General features: G+C 48.9%; 10 protein-coding genes across 10 annotated transcripts; 6 read left to right on the top strand and 4 right to left on the bottom strand.

Moving 5' to 3' along the window:
• Positions 1 to 192: 192 nt before the first annotated feature.
• On the top strand, positions 193 to 1,106 carry N7481_012890 (ESCRT-III subunit protein DID4; the record flags this gene model as incomplete). Its single annotated transcript, XM_057272109.1, has 5 exons — positions 193 to 198; positions 255 to 469; positions 538 to 598; positions 655 to 915; positions 978 to 1,106. 5 exons carry the CDS (start codon positions 193 to 195, stop codon positions 1,104 to 1,106), a joined length of 672 nt encoding a protein of 223 aa, XP_057116297.1.
• Positions 1,107 to 1,734: 628 nt separating this feature from the next.
• On the bottom strand, positions 1,735 to 3,253 carry N7481_012889 (Protein kinase domain-containing protein; the record flags this gene model as incomplete). Its single annotated transcript, XM_057272108.1, has 3 exons — positions 1,735 to 2,265; positions 2,322 to 2,827; positions 2,899 to 3,253. The coding sequence occupies 3 exons, from the start codon at positions 3,251 to 3,253 to the stop codon at positions 1,735 to 1,737; spliced, it is 1,392 nt and encodes a 463-aa protein (XP_057116296.1).
• A 1,077-nt stretch (positions 3,254 to 4,330) lies between these two features.
• N7481_012888 (uncharacterized protein) lies at positions 4,331 to 5,850 on the top strand (the record flags this gene model as incomplete). Its single annotated transcript, XM_057272107.1, has 2 exons — positions 4,331 to 5,139; positions 5,217 to 5,850. 2 exons carry the CDS (start codon positions 4,331 to 4,333, stop codon positions 5,848 to 5,850), a joined length of 1,443 nt encoding a protein of 480 aa, XP_057116295.1.
• Positions 5,851 to 6,607: 757 nt separating this feature from the next.
• Positions 6,608 to 7,813, top strand: N7481_012887 (triose-phosphate isomerase TPI1; the record flags this gene model as incomplete). Its single annotated transcript, XM_057272106.1, has 6 exons — positions 6,608 to 6,645; positions 6,761 to 7,040; positions 7,136 to 7,210; positions 7,332 to 7,444; positions 7,513 to 7,727; positions 7,785 to 7,813. The coding sequence occupies 6 exons, from the start codon at positions 6,608 to 6,610 to the stop codon at positions 7,811 to 7,813; spliced, it is 750 nt and encodes a 249-aa protein (XP_057116294.1).
• A 234-nt stretch (positions 7,814 to 8,047) lies between these two features.
• N7481_012886 (mitochondrial distribution and morphology protein 10) lies at positions 8,048 to 9,565 on the bottom strand (the record flags this gene model as incomplete). The annotated part of the gene is made up of 2 exons (XM_057272105.1): positions 8,048 to 9,396; positions 9,469 to 9,565. The coding sequence occupies 2 exons, from the start codon at positions 9,563 to 9,565 to the stop codon at positions 8,048 to 8,050; spliced, it is 1,446 nt and encodes a 481-aa protein (XP_057116293.1).
• A 233-nt stretch (positions 9,566 to 9,798) lies between these two features.
• Positions 9,799 to 10,656, top strand: N7481_012885 (ribosome assembly factor MRT4; the record flags this gene model as incomplete). Its single annotated transcript, XM_057272104.1, has 2 exons — positions 9,799 to 9,992; positions 10,113 to 10,656. 2 exons carry the CDS (start codon positions 9,799 to 9,801, stop codon positions 10,654 to 10,656), a joined length of 738 nt encoding a protein of 245 aa, XP_057116292.1.
• Positions 10,657 to 11,506: 850 nt separating this feature from the next.
• On the bottom strand, positions 11,507 to 13,059 carry N7481_012884 (U1 small nuclear ribonucleoprotein 70 kDa; the record flags this gene model as incomplete). Its single annotated transcript, XM_057272103.1, has 4 exons — positions 11,507 to 12,231; positions 12,326 to 12,422; positions 12,481 to 12,608; positions 12,678 to 13,059. The coding sequence occupies 4 exons, from the start codon at positions 13,057 to 13,059 to the stop codon at positions 11,507 to 11,509; spliced, it is 1,332 nt and encodes a 443-aa protein (XP_057116291.1).
• A 125-nt stretch (positions 13,060 to 13,184) lies between these two features.
• Positions 13,185 to 13,732, top strand: N7481_012883 (mitochondrial 54S ribosomal protein mL43; the record flags this gene model as incomplete). The annotated part of the gene is made up of 3 exons (XM_057272102.1): positions 13,185 to 13,223; positions 13,297 to 13,379; positions 13,441 to 13,732. 3 exons carry the CDS (start codon positions 13,185 to 13,187, stop codon positions 13,730 to 13,732), a joined length of 414 nt encoding a protein of 137 aa, XP_057116290.1.
• A 998-nt stretch (positions 13,733 to 14,730) lies between these two features.
• On the top strand, positions 14,731 to 15,562 carry N7481_012882 (uncharacterized protein; the record flags this gene model as incomplete). The annotated part of the gene is made up of 4 exons (XM_057272101.1): positions 14,731 to 15,016; positions 15,072 to 15,140; positions 15,198 to 15,350; positions 15,408 to 15,562. The coding sequence occupies 4 exons, from the start codon at positions 14,731 to 14,733 to the stop codon at positions 15,560 to 15,562; spliced, it is 663 nt and encodes a 220-aa protein (XP_057116289.1).
• Positions 15,563 to 16,375: 813 nt separating this feature from the next.
• Positions 16,376 to 17,565, bottom strand: N7481_012881 (putative RING finger domain protein; the record flags this gene model as incomplete). Its single annotated transcript, XM_057272100.1, has 2 exons — positions 16,376 to 17,404; positions 17,521 to 17,565. 2 exons carry the CDS (start codon positions 17,563 to 17,565, stop codon positions 16,376 to 16,378), a joined length of 1,074 nt encoding a protein of 357 aa, XP_057116288.1.
• Positions 17,566 to 17,955: the final 390 nt, after the last annotated feature.

Here is a 17,955-nt window from a genome sequence, read left to right as displayed (position 1 = left end):
AAATCTTCCAGTTTTTAAAAGTGAATGCATGGTCCTGCACTATCCACGTCTACATCTGTATGGTTACCGCCCACGGTACCGTGCCGTAATGCGGCGGTCCCGCCTTGATGTCACTGCCCAGAGGTGCCTTGGGGGCAATTAAACCTCTCCGATCCCCCCTCTTTCTCCCCATTCCCCCTCCTCCAGATTATCATGAACGTGAGTGGTTTCAGTTCTCTAATTCGCTCAACCGCTGCTAATCTGAATCCCTCCAGGTCATTGAATGGGCCTTCGGTAAGCGCATGACGCCCGCCGAGCGTCTGCGCAAACACCAGCGAGCCCTTGATCGGACCCAGCGCGAACTAGACCGTGAGCGGACGAAGCTAGAGAATCAAGAAAAGAAACTGGTGCAAGACATTAAGAAGAGCGCCAAAAATGGCCAGATCGGAGCTTGCAAGATTCAGGCCAAGGACTTGGTGCGGACACGAAGGTGCGTGGTATACGAACTCCTCGGCGCTGCCTCTTGACAAAGACGACTGACGAAATATCGCACAATAGATATATTCAGAAGTTCTACCAGATGCGTACACAGCTACAGGCCATTTCACTCCGTATCCAGGTAGGAGCCGACTCACGACTGATGTTCGTTCCGACGCTTACTATTGTTTACCACAGACCGTCCGAAGCAATGAGCAGATGATGCAGTCTATGAAAGGCGCGACGAAACTTCTGGGCGGCATGAACCGACAAATGAACCTCCCGGGTCTCCAGCGCATTGCAATGGAATTCGAGCGCGAGAACGAAATAATGGATGAACGACAAGAAATGATGGATGATGCGATCGATGAAGCTACCGGCATGGAAGGAGAGGAGGAGGAAGGGGAAGACATCATCAAGGAAGTTTTGGACGGAATTGGTGTCGATCTGGGACAGCAAGTACGTTTGCACGACCGAGCACGAGGACCTACTTGCGTGGATGCTGACCATTTTCATTACAGCTGGGCGAAACCCCCTCAGATATTCAAAAAGCACCCGCAGAAGAAACTCGAGTTGCGCAGGCTATAGGTGGCGGGGCACATACTGACGATGATGATCTTCAGGCTAGACTGGACAGTCTTCGACGATGACGATGACGACGACATGTTTATTTTTGCTTTCGTATTCTCCGCTGTCGATGAGCAGGGCCTGGAAATGGGCTGGTTCTTGGCGCAAGCCTCTTTGATTGATACTGCCATCCTTTGCTAAGCGTATTCCTCGTCGATTTACATGCAATACCTTGCCACTCTATTGTTGCCTATGCTCCGTAATACCCCATTTAGCCTTGGAAGTGGCGAAGTCCCACCGGGAACACCACTATACCTTGGCAATGCCCACAATGTTCAGCTATATACTAAAATAGCCAGATAATTAGGAATTTTCAATCTCCGAAATAGCCATTTGCTTCTCAGGGTGAAAGTAAAATCGTCTGAGGCGCCCGGGGTACCGTCTTATGATAACATGCCACGTTCCGGTTTTGAATGCGAGATTGCCCCACGGATTAGGTTTGTGTTGAAAATGTTGGAATTAATCATTATCAAAACGATAGAACCAAATAATTACTATATTTCATGGAAATAGCGTAAATGACAACTTGACCATGCCCGAGTTCCGGAACAGTTCAACTTGAAATTTTTGGGAAATCTTCATCTGAATATATATAGTACTAGTTATGAGTATCTAGTAGTAGGTACTACTATTCTATGAGATTAAGATAGATTATTTAAAAGAATGATGATGGAATTTCCTGGAGAAAGGCCGTCTCCAAACACGATTTACATATGTCCACTGCAAGAACCAAGGATAGCAATTTGCTAGCCGCCGCAGGGACGGTCGATCTTCCGGATTTCTTGCCAACACGGCACGGAGTACATCTTTACAGTCCTGACTGAGGCTCTCATTCAATAGTAGTGGATCGTTCATAATTCTTGCTCGTCTTTCCATGACTCTTGGAATCTGAGTCTCGGAGGAACCAAAATCGAGTAGGTTGTCATGCCCTTCTTGTTGATCATCCCATGGCCAGTAGCCATGCAGAATGCCGAATAAGATAACACCAAATTTCCAAATGATGACCTGACGCATATCGTGTTTGTCATCGGGATACGTTTTAAGCCAGCCTTGGACTGACAAAACCCTGGCTAGCTCGGGTGACATTAGGTGTTCCTGGAAAGTCAAGTAAGCACGTCTGTTATTAAGAAAGTCAGCCTCCTTCAGCCCAAATTTGACATCTCCCAGATCAATAATCGTAACCTATAATCAAAAAAAGTTAGTGCCAAGTTTTAAAGTATGGATTTAGTATCACTTACATTAAGTTCCTGATCAACAACAAAATTGTTGACCGAGAAATCATTATGCCAGAGATTCAAATCAGCAAGTTCCAAAAACCCTTCCAAGATCTGAGACGCAACTTTGCAAGCTTCCATCTCATCTAAAAGTGGGTTTCCATTTGATTTCATTAGATACCTGCCTGTGAAAGGTTTAAATACACGACGGAATCCTCCTTCTGAAAGGGGATGAAGGTCGGGGGCGTAGTCGACACAAGGAGACATGACAATTGCCTGAAAACGATCGTGAAGATAAACGGGATCTAGCTTGGGAAACCTATTACTTGTGGTTAATAAGAGCATAACAAAGGCTTCTGTGGGGATATATCGAAGATCTTTTGATTTCTCTAAAGTCATAACCATGGGGGGAGAGTAGTATGCTGCCAAAAAATGTGAAAGCATGGTTTGATGCTTTTCCACCTTGATAGCAAAGTGTTTCGAAGAACGCGGGTCAACTCCTTTGCTATCCTTCTCGCGTGCAAGATAAACTGTACCAAAAGCTGTGATTTATTAGCATGTTCAACAAAATAGTGAAGGGGAATTGGTACTAGTAACTTACTTCCTGTGCCAGCGAGACCATACAATTCCATTCGGTTGGTCAAATTAGCGCAAAGAGATGTTGCTCGAGTCTCAGATGTGTCTAAAACTGGATCTATCCTATTGATCAGTCCGGTGTCTTCGTTTTCTTGGAAACGGAGTGCATCACTTCGGCCGGCCTCATATCCATCGAAAATTGTGTGTGTGCACCGCGAGAGAGGTTGATCTCCCCGTGCAACAAATGCCCCTTCTAGGCGAGAGCGTAAATTATGATGAAGATGGGGATGTTCTTTGGCTAGATGGCTCTCGGGGTTTAGTAAATCGTTAACAATGACGGGGAATGACTTTGCCCACTGATCCTCAACTGATACCGACATGGCGAAGGCTTGATAGTCTACAAGATACATAGAGCCTTGTATGACCGGGAGGTTATGATAAGAGCTTGAATTAGAATGTTCTTAATATCTTTATAATTACAACTTTCGAGGAAGCTATCTACTATAAGAGGGAACGAGAGGACTAGCCGAAGACAATGATCATTGTGCGTCTTAAAGTTAGCATAAATTAAAGAAACCCTTGAAAACAAACAATTAGGTACTTCTTTCAAAATAATGATAGCTCTTCAGTGACAATGGTTGACTGGTCTTTGGCACCGGTTTTGACAAAGGAGATTTTATTTTTATTTCGAAAAATGACCTGTGCAATATCTACAGTATGTTGACAAAGGAAATCAAAAAGGAAAATACTAAGTAAATAACAACAGGTTCGAAGGGGATGGCGGATGCAAACACTGACCAGAGGCTGAGAGAGAAAAACGCAAGACCCAGAATGAGATATCAACAAGGCAGCCTCACTCTGGGTCTAAATGCTAAACCCTTGCCTAACAGTTGGGTCCAGCATGAGAAACAAAGGTTTAGTACCCATATTCATCGTATTCAAGTTGGGTCATGCGGCTCAAAGCTCAAATGGGGGCCGAAAATATCTCACCCTGGGGTAGATCTACGGCGCCCGAGCTGTGGTATATTACATACCAAAGTGAGTAACGTATTAATCAATTACAGTGCGGCTCAGGCTATCCGCATGCTGGGGTAACCCATTGAGAGAAATTTTTTTTAAAAAAAAGAAGAGTCAAAAAATCACGAATAGTAACCATCTGTTGTAACTTACTGGCCCAGATGTCAGTCGATGTCACCCGGGTTCAAGTTTGCTGTGGGGGCGCGCGAAAGCCTTGAAAGTTAATATGCGGCTCTGCGAAAATGCAATCGCTTACATACGCCGGGCGTTTTGCCCGGGTAATGCAGCTTCAACAACATCACGAGAACATGATTATTTCATATAAATAAAGGGCGCGATCGCATACAATCTATAGAAAGCTCAGCATTACCTTCAATCTCTCTGAGAACAAACAATCGATTTATGTGCCGTGCGGTTCTATCTTCCCTTATACCAGAACCATGACTACTTCTTATATCGACAATGAGACCCCAAGAGAGTGCAGCAAAGACAATTGCGGCTCCTCGGGAATCCCAACCCCTCAAATCTCACCTCAAATACGACCAAACGTTCAAATCGATTCTGGGAATGAGCCGCTGCAAGCCCAAAGTTCGGGGGCACCGGATTCCAATGTCAATACCGTAGGGTATGAGGGATTTCAATTTTTCAAAGCAGACCCCATGCCTGGACAGAAGGCAACATGGAGCCGGGTGGAGCGCACTCACATGCACCTTAGCCAGAGTGAATTCTATAAGATGGTTCACAAGCGTGCGAATAAGGTCTCAGCCGCGCAGCAGTATCAAAACCTGTCGGATACTCGACGTGCTCATGTGAATCAATTGATCCACGAGCAACGTCGAAACGACCCGTCCAATGAGTGGAGCTGTGTCTATGCTAAAGAGTGTGACAGAGCATCTAAGCCACGCAACGCTCATCGCGACGACTACGAGACTGTCTCCATGGATGTCATTCTCATGAAAAGACCCTTGAAGACCAAAGTCTATCCGAGAACACCCATGGGAGATTTGGTTGATCTTGGGGTAACTTTTACTAGACAGGATTCTAACAGACCATCTGCAATTCTGATGCCTCCTGGCTACCAGACAGCACCGCCGTTTGTGCCAGGTCAAATCATTGGCCCAGGCTATGTGGTTCAAGGACCACTGCAGCGGCCGGTGTCCGTTACTTCACCCTTTACTAGACTTGATTTGGGACGCCCTGCTACAGAAGATAAATATAGGGCTACACATGGACATACTGTACCCGAAAAGTAAGCAACAAGTCCTAGCCAGCAACCTTGAATTGCCGGATAATACACAACAAGCATGGATATTGAAGGAGTAATAGGGAAAAACGAAATATCGACAATCAGTCAATCTGGTCCTCCGAGGAAGTGACCAGTGACGATGACGACGAGTCTATGATATTTGATGAATCTCAATCCGATGTTAGCTCCGACACGGAGCACCCCGATGGCATGGATTGTGAGTTCCAAGAGTCACCATCAAACCAAGATCAGGCTACTCCTCGGCAGCGCTCTTGTAGCCCTGGTCATCGCGAGGCCCCAGTTGGCTTTGGGCCCCAACATCGTCGCCGATCAATCAGCCGTAACAGGGAACGGAAATTGGATAGATATCATCCTTTGCGCTATTATAATTTAGACATGATGGCAGCAAAGAACAGCCTACCCATTAAGAGGGCCAGGGGCTCCTCGGGATTGGGAACGGACGCTAATAAAATATGGGAAAAGAAATATCGAATCCAAAGGATCGATGATGAAGAACTACGAAGTCGTCTGCTTGATTGTGAAGCTCGAATTGAGCAGTGGGAGAGGGCTTTTGAGAACCAGACTCGAGTACTGCAGAAAACTATGAAGGATTCTCGTCAGTTACAGCGCCGGAGATCTTTCTGGGATTTCTCCTCGATGCGCCACTGCGGGTGTGATTGCCCAAATACTGGTGGGGTCGGGAATAATCAATAATGTTTAGTTAACTGTGCCTAGGTGATATTTGTTCTGTTGTGAATTTGTGTGTTTGCTTTTCGGTTACTGTCATTCATTATCTCCGCATATTATTCAAATCGTGATCTTTATCCCTTTATCCATGCATGTAGCCATTCGGCTTCCCAGGAAAAAGAGAAAGATATACGTGAGATACAAAGATAGGAGAAAAGGGCATGAATAATGGGATATGTCTAGTGAGGAGGAGAGGAGGGAAACTATGCAGACATACTGACTAACAAAAGATCTACTCTTGGCGGAAGAAGTAGGACATAGGTAATTTGAGAGTTCAGTTGGTGTTCATCTCATATATTCTGCTGGCTATAGTTAATATGTGCGCTAAATGCTTTAGGATACTAGTATTTACTGGTACTTTGTTTTTGATAGTACGTACCTCGGAAGTATCGCCATACACTTTTTCAGCCGCATGAATCGACTAGTAAGCGACAGAGAATACCCTTGGTGACCTGCAGCTGATCAATGCAGCCTGCTGTGATTCATGCATATAGTACATATCGACCATGCCTGAGGGTTAAGCTTAAAGCGCGCATCTTCCATAGATCTTGATAGCTGGTTATGTCATAGTTGATGCCTTACAATTTAGGCGTCCGCCGATCTTCGGGTTGTCTGCCCCTCCATTTATTTCCCTTCTTTGGCCCGCCCAACTCTCCTCCTCAACCTATTTCCCTTCAGCTTTTTCCTTCTCAATTACCAAATACCCCCTCAATAATCATTTATCATGCCTCGCACTTTCTTCGTCGGCGGTAACTTCAAGATGTAAGTTACTTTCTCTCTCTCTATACTACCCCGCGTTCAACTCATTGCCCCTCCTCCATGCTCCTCCGCGAACGCGTATCCAGCTTCCCAGAGCATGAACCTGACCAATTTCCAGGAACGGTGTTGCCAAGAGCATCACCGACATCGTCAAGAACCTCAACGAGGCCAAGCTCGATGCCTCTACTGAGGTTGTCATCTCTCCTCCCGCCCTCTACCTCACCCTCACCCGCGAGCTGGCCAACAAGCAGATCGGTGTTGCTGCCCAGAACGTCTTCGACAAGCCCAACGGTGCTTTCACTGGTGAGATCAGTGTCGAGCAGCTGAAGGACACCAGCATCGACTGGGTTGTCATCGGCCACAGCGAGCGCCGTGTCATCCTGAAGGAGTCCGACGAGGTATGCACTCTACAAGCTCTATACTCACACCGGCGGCCCGAAACGGCAGCCGGAGTAGAGGGGGGGTGGCTTTAAGCTAACGCATAAAACAACAGTTCATTGCCCGCAAGACCAAGTCCGCCATCGACGGTGGTCTCTCTGTTATCTTCTGCATTGGTGAGACTCTTGAGGTACGTCATTTAGCATTCGCTCGGTTACCCGTTTTTCGTCCCGGTCCCGGTGTGGGTCATCGGGATGGGACCTGCATGAAATACCATCCGCTAACACCCGACTTTTTTGTCATAACAACAGGAGCGTGAGGCCAACAAGACCATTGAGGTCGTCACTCGTCAACTCAACGCTGCTGCTAAGGAGCTGAGCAAGGAGCAGTGGGCTAAGGTTGTCATCGCCTACGAGCCCGTCTGGTAAGAACACATCTTCTTCGAAGATACTTCCTTCCCTATTGCATATAGTTTCTGACTCTTCATTCCAGGGCCATTGGTACCGGCAAGGTCGCTACCACCGAGCAGGCCCAGGCGGTCCACGCCGAGATCCGCAAGTGGCTCGGTGCTACCATCTCTAAGGAGGCCCAGGACTCCGTCCGTATCATCTACGGTGGCTCCGTCAGCGAGAAGAACTGCCGCGAGCTCGCTACCCAGCCCGATGTTGACGGTTTCCTTGTTGGCGGTGCTAGCTTGAAGCCTGCTTGTAAGTTACAATTGATTCCCCTGACATACTCTATACCTATACTAATTCTACCTCCAGTCGTCGACATCATCAACGCCCGCATTTAAAGGGGTTATAATACCAGACAGTTTGGCTAAAACATTTAAACGTGATATGTTGTCATGAGAATCTATGTACAATGTTGAGTCGCGAATATTTCCGGTTTGCGGCATATTCTTTTTAAAAAAAAAACCCTTCCATCCAATAAGTAATTCGTAGATGTTGGTAAACCAACTTCTAAATTGTTCGAACAATATTAAATGCCTCAAAGAGAATGCACCGATAGATCCATCAATGTTCTATCATGATGAATACATCACTGAAACTCCAACCCCGCGCCAGTATGAAGGAGCGCCACCTCCACTCTGCGTTGACCCACTCCCCGGAGCGCCGGAGGAAACATTTGGTGACAGGGAGAATGAACCCGGGCCCAGCCCGACGCCCGCACTCACCAGGAGCTCCTTGACTCGGCCTTCCCACAGCAGACGCAGATTCCAGGATTGATCAATGCGAAGCTTAATCACTGAATCAGTGGCCACGCTATTGTCACTCTCTGAGCTGGATGCGGGCTCGGGATGAACCGGGTCGGAGAGTAGTGGGGATGCTGGCGGTGACCCAGGCAGCGAGGCGGAGAAATCATGCAGGCGCATTTTGCGACGAGCCCATTCAAGATCGTCATCTGCGCGGGCGAAGTTCTTAGTATTGCGCCAGAGTTCAATGCCAGCAACCATCTCGCTTTCCCAACTATAAACATTAAAGCCGAATCGAGAACTGAAGGCGATATTCGGTGAGGCGCGGAGGGAGTATGTTGTGGACAAAGAACCAGTGATGGGTGTGAGGGTGAGTGTCAATGTGTATGGGAATGTGGATATTGGCGTTGGGGGATTGGATGAAGATGAAGGCGAAGGTGTTTCAGTTGCTGCGGGAAGAGTGCTGAACCGCAAGCCCGTTGACATTCCAATGAGAGAGGAGACCGGGGAGTAATATGCCTCTGCACCAGCAGAGAGAAGTGACAATCGAGGCGGAGCATCGTCGGGAGTGTAGCGAGGGTCAGGGCCGAAGTTCCAAAGACCACGCCAGCCGAAGAGAGCATTGTCTGTACTGAATAGATACTCATTGCAGTATTTTCCCGTATCGTGGGATAATTGAGCCAGCATGGAGGCTTGCGGTGCCGACTTTGATAGTGGTGGCCCCTGGGTCGAGCAGACTGCTAGAGACAATTGCATGGTTGGAGACATTCTCCGCAGGAACAGAGCATAAAGGGTAGTTGGCGAAGGAAGCTGTAAAGAAGCATGCAAGAGAGTTGCCTTTCGCAGTGCTACCTCTTCAGGCGTTTGATCATCCTTCCGGCGTGATGGAGATCCGTCCTTGAAGCCGGGAATGCTGACTTTGTCTAGAATTGTATCCCAATCCCACGTGTGTATAGGGGCCACTGGCGCGTATACCTGGCGATAACCCGGAGAAATCTTGCGGAGAGGAACTAGTGCGCTCCGGCTGGGAGTGTTGTGCAGGGGGACTGTGCTGAAGAGGTATGAGACGGATCCATCGAGCATGCCCCCTGTGCCCAGGGTATAACTGGTCGCGAAATGCGGAGTTGAGAGCGAAGAAGCACGGACACGGAGTCGTTCCGGGGTAGAAAAGTCGAGGAGCGCTGTGGTTGACACGTTAATATTCGAGTTCATGGCGCATCCCTGAACCCTTGGAAATCGGGATAGTCACTTACATTGCGCGGTTGTTGTGAGGGACAGATAGGAATTGTCGCGATTCCAGTTGGTGGCCTCCGCGAAGGCGAGCTGGATGTAGTCCATGAAATCCAGCATTGTGCCTTGTCGGCCCTCACCCTGGTCGTCTCGCAATTGTAAAGAGAAAGGCGAGCGGAAGTGTAGAGGATGGGATGCGCTGCAGCTGGTTACCCCATCGGGGCTAGTGGGGTCGGATAAGCGCGGCACAATTGTTGATCCGGTTATCAGAAAAAAAATGGCCATGGCATTTTGAATGCCACAGGCCCTCCTCCGCAAACTACAAACCACACTTCAACTCCACCAATTTCACAATGCCTCGTTCAAAGCGCGCGCGCGTCGTCCATGAGTCCAAGACGACCAAGAAGGACCACAAGGAGCAGACCCGCCGTCTGTATGCCAACATTCGGGAATGTGTCGAGGAATATGATCATCTGTTCCTCTTTGCGGTGGACAACATGCGGAACACCTACCTGAAGGATGTGCGCGCTGAGTTCTCAGACAGCCGGTATGTGTCTCGAAATATAGTGGGGCAATATTGCAGATTTGATTATGCTGCCGCACGGCGCAATCATCCTGTTATATATGCCAATTCATCTCTTCAATTTTACTAACATAATATCTCCAGTCTTTTCTTCGGCAAGACCAAGGTCATGTCCAAGGCTCTGGGAACCACCCCCGAGAATGAGGCTGCTCCCAACCTGCACAAGCTTACTCCCTTCCTCACCGGCGCTGTCGGTCTCCTGTTCACCTCCCGCCCCGTCAAGTCAGTCACCGACTATTTCGAGAATTTCCGCCCCCAGGATTTCGCCCGTGCCGGCACCGAGGCCACTCGCTCTTTCTCTATCCCCAACGGCCTGGTCTGCGCTCGGGCTGGCGAGATCCCTGAACATGACGACGAGCCCATGAGCCACACCATTGAGCCTGCGCTGCGCAAGCTCGGTGTCCCCACCCGCTTGATTAAGGGCAAGGTTATGCTCGAGCTGACCGAGGGTCAAGAGAGTTTCCCCGTGTGCCGCAAGGGTGACACATTGGACTCCCGCCAGACTACTCTTATGAAGATGTTTGGTGTCACTTCCTCCGAGTTCAAGGTCGACCTGAAGGCGCAATGGGAGCGCGAATCCAACGAGGTGAAGATCCTCGAGCAAGGTGATATGGAGGTGGATGCATAGATGCCGATGCTTTCAGTTGATTTGTCTCTCTCTCTGTCTTCTTCGGCCTCTGTATGGTCGACTAAAAAAAGATTCTCTGTGGGCATCTTACGGAGTTTTTGGGTTGGCGCTTTCCTTCTCCTTTGAAATATATTGAATATTTTTTTCTTACACAAATTTCTCCTGGAAGATTGTGATCTCTTCCAATTGATGTGCCTATGACTAGTATGGATACCAAATTGGATAAAAATTCTCTACATAGAGTCTGTGATCCAACGTATGAAACTCTTGATACTACTAGTATATTCATCTTCGCTTTTTCAACTAGTGCCTAGTAGCAAGATGTCTGCTTTTCAGTCATTGCAACGGACCTTACCTGGTCTTACCTGAGCTTCATTGAAATCCACCATTTGAAGAAAAATTGGTTCGACTAAAGTACATACTTACCCCCGCGGAGAGGCACAAAGACCCAACTGGACCATGAAAAAAAAAGACTGGAACAAACGTATGAGAAATCCAAAGTCCCAAGGGGCCTCAGAACAGATAGGAAACGGGGAATACAGAAACACTTCGTGGGACCACAAGGGTTTGAGACCGACTCCGGCTAATGTGCGCCTCGGAGCAAGGTAAGGAAGGCCCCTGGTAATCAAAATAAGAGCAGAGGCGGTTTTCTTCGCGGGTTGGGAACATCCGACATTCTGTCTGCACTGAACATCTCGAACCCAATTCCCAATGCATCGTTTAACTTCTCGCCTTACCCCTTTGACCTTGTAAAGAGAGACGCACGACAGAGAAATCGGGGATACCCACCAGCATATCGGGGCTGAGAAGGGGAAAGAATAGCTTCTGTGGGAACAAGGAGCTAGGGCATTTAATCGTATCGCCTCCTAGATCGCGGGTCGTCGCGTTCATCATCCTCACGGTGTCGCTTCCGTCCGTAATCCTCTCGGCCGCCATACCTGTCACGCTCACGATCACGGTCCCTGTAGCGGTCTCCGCCACGATCGCCGCCACGATCGCCGCCACGGTCTCCGCCGCGGTCTCCATTGCGGTCTGACATGCGGTCACGGTCCCTGTAGCGGTCACCGTCGCGGTCACGACGGTCACGGTCAGCGTAGCTATCTCGGGGCCTGACAGGCTCTCGGTTGCTGCCAGTACCGCCACGGTCGAATCTGTCTCCTCCTCCTCGACCCCCACCACCGAAGCCGCCTCCGAACCCACCGCGTCCACCACCACCTGGGCCAGAGGGAGCATTTGGAGGAGGCTGTCCACCGAAGCCATTGCGGCCTCCTTGGTAACCGATTCCACCGCGAGGTCCAAAACGATCTCCACGGTCACCACCGCGGTCACCGCGGAAACCTCCTCCACGGAAGCCTCTTCCACCAAAGCCACCTCGGAATCCACCGCCAAACCCACCGGGGCCTGATGGCGCATTGAATCCCATGGGTCGTGCGGGCATAGCTTTCGTGTATCCACGTCCACCGAGGCCACCACCGAAGCGGCGAGGCTTCCAGCCTTTGATTGTGCGGCCACGTTCCACATCCACTAGGACTCGTCGATCCTTGATCCGAATTCCATCTGTTTCCTTATAGGCGGCTGATAACGTGGGCGAACTGTGTTAGCATTGAGCTTTTCTTACCACAGACTGGAAAATCATGCTGCGAGTGTAGAGTATATCTGATAGTATTACCTTTCATGTCCTTTTCACGCTCGTAAACGATGAATGCATAGCCCCTGGCGGGTCTTTTTGCGGCCTTTGGCGAGACGGTGTCCTTTACTATGCGAATCTTGAGAGTAAAATGTCAGTAATCGCAAATTGGCTAGTCGGGGTTCGGGGATAATCACTCGTTCAATGGGACCGAAGCGGCCGAATTCTCGTTCCAAGTCTGCTTCTTTCACGTCGAAACTGAGTCGCGCAAGGAAAAGGGTCCTGTATGGGTCACCTCGAGCTTGAGGGTCATTTTCGGGGTTGACTATTTCACAGAAATGGCAATTAGCATATGGGTAGAATCTTAGATAGGGAAACATTGAGCAGCGCATACAGGTCTTCAGGCCCTCGGTCAGCTGATTGGCAAGCTGCTCCTTTTTCTCAAGCTTCTGGCGCCATTTGCGCTGGATCCAACACTCCGTAGCATTGTAGGGTACCTCTTCTTCGAACTGCTTGGCCTCGGCAAGGTACTGTGCCACGCCGGAAATGGTGCTTTTCTGGCAGTCCTCAGGCGCGCGATCGGACGGAGGGATGAATCGAAGAGGCGGCCGCGGCTGGAAGAGGGCCAGCAACGGCGGGGGAAGTTTGTCTGTCATCGAGAAATGCGACTCGTTGTCACTATCGCTGTGATGTGAAGATGAAGTCTGGAACCTGACAAAGGCGTCAGGAGGGTCGCGTCCTGCGGTAGCAAGGAAGTTATGCGCCATAGACGCCATAGACGATTCTGGCGCGGGTGGATCTCACCGCCCACGTGATATCTGAAAATGTTCCCGGGCAGTTTCCCTGTCGGCGTGCGCAAGCCGTGAAGTGGGTGAATCTCAAGAACACTTCACTTACAACGATGCCGGTAAAAGCAATCAAGACGATCTCGTCGGCCAGGGTATGTTTACGGATGGATGGAGGGGATGCAAGCTGGATCTTTGTTGTATGTGAACTGACTGGACCGTGTTCAGAATGGCGTCGGTGCCTTCATCTTGCAATGCAAGCGCCTTGACTTCCACTATTGCAACTTTGGCGGAAGCTCCCGGGGCATGCTGTAAGTGAGAGTAATTTAATTGAAGTGATACATGTTACTAACAAGACGGAAAACACTACAGTTCCTTCCTAACAAAGGATCTTGCTGCCTTTGCCCGTGAACACCCCCAGATCGAAATCCGTGTCTCCCCACGACCAGCAAAGCACCCTGTTATCAAGGGTCACTACATCAATGGCCACGAGAAGGCCATCTGCGTACGAAACCTTGAGCCCAGCGAAATTATGAAGAAGACCAACATCCTCAAGGAGGCCAACGGCGAGAAGTTGAAGCGCACCAAGAAGCCCGTGACAAGTCTGAACGAGAGTGTGCGTGGTATCTGGTCGCCTTACCACGGTGATCTGCGCGGCGTATGAGCTATCTAGCAGGGCGTTTTTCGAGGACTTCATCTCTGGGAGGTGATGATTGTGGTCACCCGGTCTTGACCCTTTCCCACTGCCTTCTACTACTGTATTATTGAACCGGATCCAGTTTCTTTCTTTGTTCATTTGTCACTCCTACCTCTTTGTTATTTTATGGTGGCTGAACAACACCATTTTGTTTTTGCATCGCCAAGCCAGCCACTATACCAAGTGAAATCAATCTCGAATCTACATTCATAAGGTTTAAATACAGCCCTTAGATCTCAATCAAATATAGTATACTTGGGGACAACCTGCACGGTAAGCATGAAGCTTTGGCGGCCAAACCTCGGGGATTTGCATAAAAGCACTGCCGAGGCAGTGGTTCCAACTTCATATTCCAAGTTGGTTTATAATTTAGTGTCCACTGGTAAAAACCTTGAATATATTGTGTCTCACCTGGGCATGTCAGCCACTGTCAGTGGCAGCTAATGCCGGGCCTCCACTGCAGTCATCAGAATACCATACTGACGAGTTCAAGTTGAGACAATATTGGTATTGACTGAGCGGTTAGTTATAGATGCTCGCTACTTTTACTGCAAAAGAATCCAACAAGGCCGTAAAACCGCCTAATTTGAAACAGACAAGATCAACCCTGTAGATCATCGACATCCCGGGACAAAGGGCCGGACTACTAGTGGGTTGGAATTAAATGAACCGGCTGTTTTAAAGTGCGACCTGCCAATTGCAGATCTCGGGGCAACTACCGAATGACGATAACTAGGCCATTGCCATTCTATCTTGAAAGCACTGTTTCGACCCTGTTGTTCCGACTCGTGGAAAATGCCCCCTGTGTCAAACCACCCATTGAATGAAGGGCCGGATTTACCTCCACTAAGCCACTATGCTGGAAGTGGACATCTTTTGGAAAGAGGTATAAAGAATACGGATTCTCGGCGACACTCAAAGCTTTAACAGCCCATTCAATTTGAATCCTGATTATATCTGTCACAATGCCTTCCTCTGCTCAGATCGCTTCTGTTCTTGCTGTCCTGGCCTTCGGCTCTGTTGAAGCTGCCATGGGCCCTGCCTTTAGCACAGGACCTGTCTCGGATAACTCCTGGATTCGCGAGGCTACCTCTACTCTGGTTCTTCCCCAGGCCCCGAGCAATAACCAGGGGGATGCCTCCCTTTGGGTTGGAATGGGAACCTCAAATGGCGACTTGATCCAGGCTATCGCCGACAACTGGCAGTCTGATGCCTGGAGCGTCTATGCCTACACTCTTACCAGTACTAGCGGTTCGTTCTGCGACTACTCTCTTCTCTCCCTTAATAGTACTAAATTTGTTTATAGACAACACTCAGATGCCCGTTCAGGGACCCGCCGAGGATGCTACTGCTGGTCAGCGGGTGACGATGCACTGTATGAATACACTCGAGATGCAAGACGGTATACAAGCCAGCTAACAAGTTCCAATAGACAAGTATGACGACGCGAGTGGAAACTACACTCAGACCGCCCAGATCAACAATAGGACCGTTTCCACTCTTTCCACCAGCTCCGGCCATGCTCAGGGCTGGGGAAGCTCCGTTGAGTGCGCTGAAGAAAACTGCGGCACTGTCGGCGCCCACTGTAAGTTATAAAACCAACATGCCTATACGTAATTCTGGCTAATACATTCATTTCTAGCGTGGATCAACACCAAGATTATCCTCGACACTGCCGACCCGGACTACATCAACACTATGGGCAAGGGTGAGGGAGTCACTGGCGATATGAAGACCAATGATGGTGGCAAGACCTGGACTGTCAGCCGTATTGACATTCCCGAGTACAGCTTCTAAAGCGTATACCTCTACGGACATGAAGTATCCAGGATAGATATATTGAGTACCTGAAGCGCCATTTACCTGAGGTACCATTTTATACTTCTAACCGTATACAATGACTCTGAAGCTGGAATTCAAGACCCCTATAATTGAAGGGTATATCTCACTGATTGAGAGTGCTATTGGCTCCTTGAGTAGATAGATACTCCCGAACCTGACCATGTGCAAGACCTTATTAAACCGAAGTAAAAACTTATTCAAATACCAACTTGAAGAAGTTCTTCACAAGGAACACCTGGAGAATGGTCAAACATGTTACTAAGTAGTACTACCGTACATTTCTATTTCTATATTGATAGTATACTAGTAGTGTATTCCAAGGTTACTGCGTGCCTTCTAAATTTTGATCTATTGAAACCGTCAAAATAAAAATGAATATTCCCAAGTAAGTTTCTATTCTGTCTTTTGTACTCTGATTTTGAAGCCCTTCAAGGTTGACTTCATAAGCCTCGATAGAGATGAGACACTTACAGCCATGGGATGCTACCCACGATAAAGAAGCCGGGGCCAAAAATGTGAAAGGGATTGTACGAAGCATGATCACTGATTCGAATTCAAAAAGCCCGACCAAGTATTATGCGCACACAGAGAGGAAATTCCGGCATGAAAAAAAAATTATATAGAAGAAAGAAAAAAAGGCAAAACGCCATCCATTTCCATGCATAGTGGGTATCGACGTGAGAGAGAATGAAACTAAACTTGAGAAATGGTAACCGAGGGAACAACTCCGACATGCAAGAGAGCGATGCAAGACATCACAAGAGAGATTTAGAGGTAAATGTGGACCATTGAAGTCGGCGCGCTGACAGATTTGCCGCAGTCGAGAACCTGGCACTTGGAGAACGGTTTTGTCTTTGGAGAGCCTTGTGCCTTTTTAGCTTTTGATAAAGATCGGTTGTCAGTGCATTCTCCACAATAGACCTGTAAAAGAAGTGTCAGCATGAGAATCGTCTGTAAGATGAGAGGCCAACATACATGTCCACACTGTTTTGCAACCCAAATCTCTTGCTTCTTGCCTTCTCCGGTACCTAATTCCCAGTAGCAGTTGGGGCAAACAGCGACGTCCTCTTCGCCAAGTGTCCGCGTAAAACCTTCCGGCGCGGGGCTCGGTGGCTTGTATTCATTCCGTCGACTTGGGGGTGCTTGCGGCGTTGAACTTCCCATGGGGAATGAAGACATGGCATAGTTGAGTTGACCTAGGTCATCGAGAGATTCAGGGAGTAATTCCGAGCCAAATATTAGAGACTCAACATCCGGAGGCGGGAATCTGGCCAAACTTCTTCGTCCAAGTAGACTTGGAACCGAGGAAAAGATTGATGAAAGCATACTGTCGTCCATACTGGTGTGCACGGGACGACGTCTGGGATTTGGTGGGGCGAGGTTCGACCTTTGCACGGAGAAAGGGTCTAATCCCCGGGATGGAAGGGGGTGGCGGCGAGTTGTGGAACCGACGAACTGGACTTCCGGGCTGCTGGATGTCCCTCCAGTGGGATTGCTGGTAGGCTCTTCTTCATCCGCCTCAAGATCAACTATGTTCTCCAAGATATCCCTCCCGAATCGCGGGAGTCTCCCGGGGTTTGAGCTTCGGCTTTCCGAGCCACGAGTCAGGATACGTTGGGGGGGGTGTTTCGGGCTCCTCCGTAAGATCAATGACGGCTTCTTGCGGCGCTGGCCTATGGACAGGGCTCCGAAGGTCATATCCATCGCGCGAGGTTCGGATGTGTGGCAATCGAGAAGGGCGAGCAGTGGTGATTTCGGGTCTGGGACGAAAATGATCAAACCAGGATCTTGATGATCCTTCGCTTGGTTCGTGCGACATTTCCTGATGTGTTCGCTGTGATCAGGAAACACGCGACACAGTTAGAAGATTGCTTTCTTTATCAGTTGCGTTGCCCCGCGCTTTTATGGCTCACCTTATACCTGGCGCCCACGATCTGGACGCCAGTCTCGTCGTTCATATCAAAGCCAAAGCGCACAGACAAAGAATGGGCCGATCAGCTTGGAACAAAGTGTGGAATGGCCATGGAGAGATCAAAGGAGGAGTAAGATCAACGCCCGGCGGCACATCGTCACCAGGTCGAGTCTCCCGGGCGGTAGATATTTTGCCACTTACCAAAGGGCGGTGACAGCGGAGGCGGTAAGTGAGGACTCACGTGCTCTAGATCACAGCACAAGGAAGATAAAGAACATAATCTGTGAACTAGTTATACTGCAGCAACAAAGGTTAATTCTCACTGCCAAAAAGCTAGCTTTAAGGAACATCGTTTAATACGAATCCAAAGAGGCTCGAGCATCTACGGACACACCAGTAAAGAAAGCATTGAGGCTTTTTCTTGCATTGAGAGCTG

This window comes from Penicillium waksmanii (assembly GCF_028829765.1).
Source record: "Penicillium waksmanii strain IBT 27052 chromosome Unknown utg000010l:1.0-3698451.0:1.0-3701458.0, whole genome shotgun sequence".
NCBI lineage: Eukaryota > Fungi > Ascomycota > Eurotiomycetes > Eurotiales > Aspergillaceae > Penicillium > Penicillium waksmanii.
Note: the sequence above shows the minus strand (reverse complement) of the source record. Positions and strands in the feature narration are given on the sequence as shown.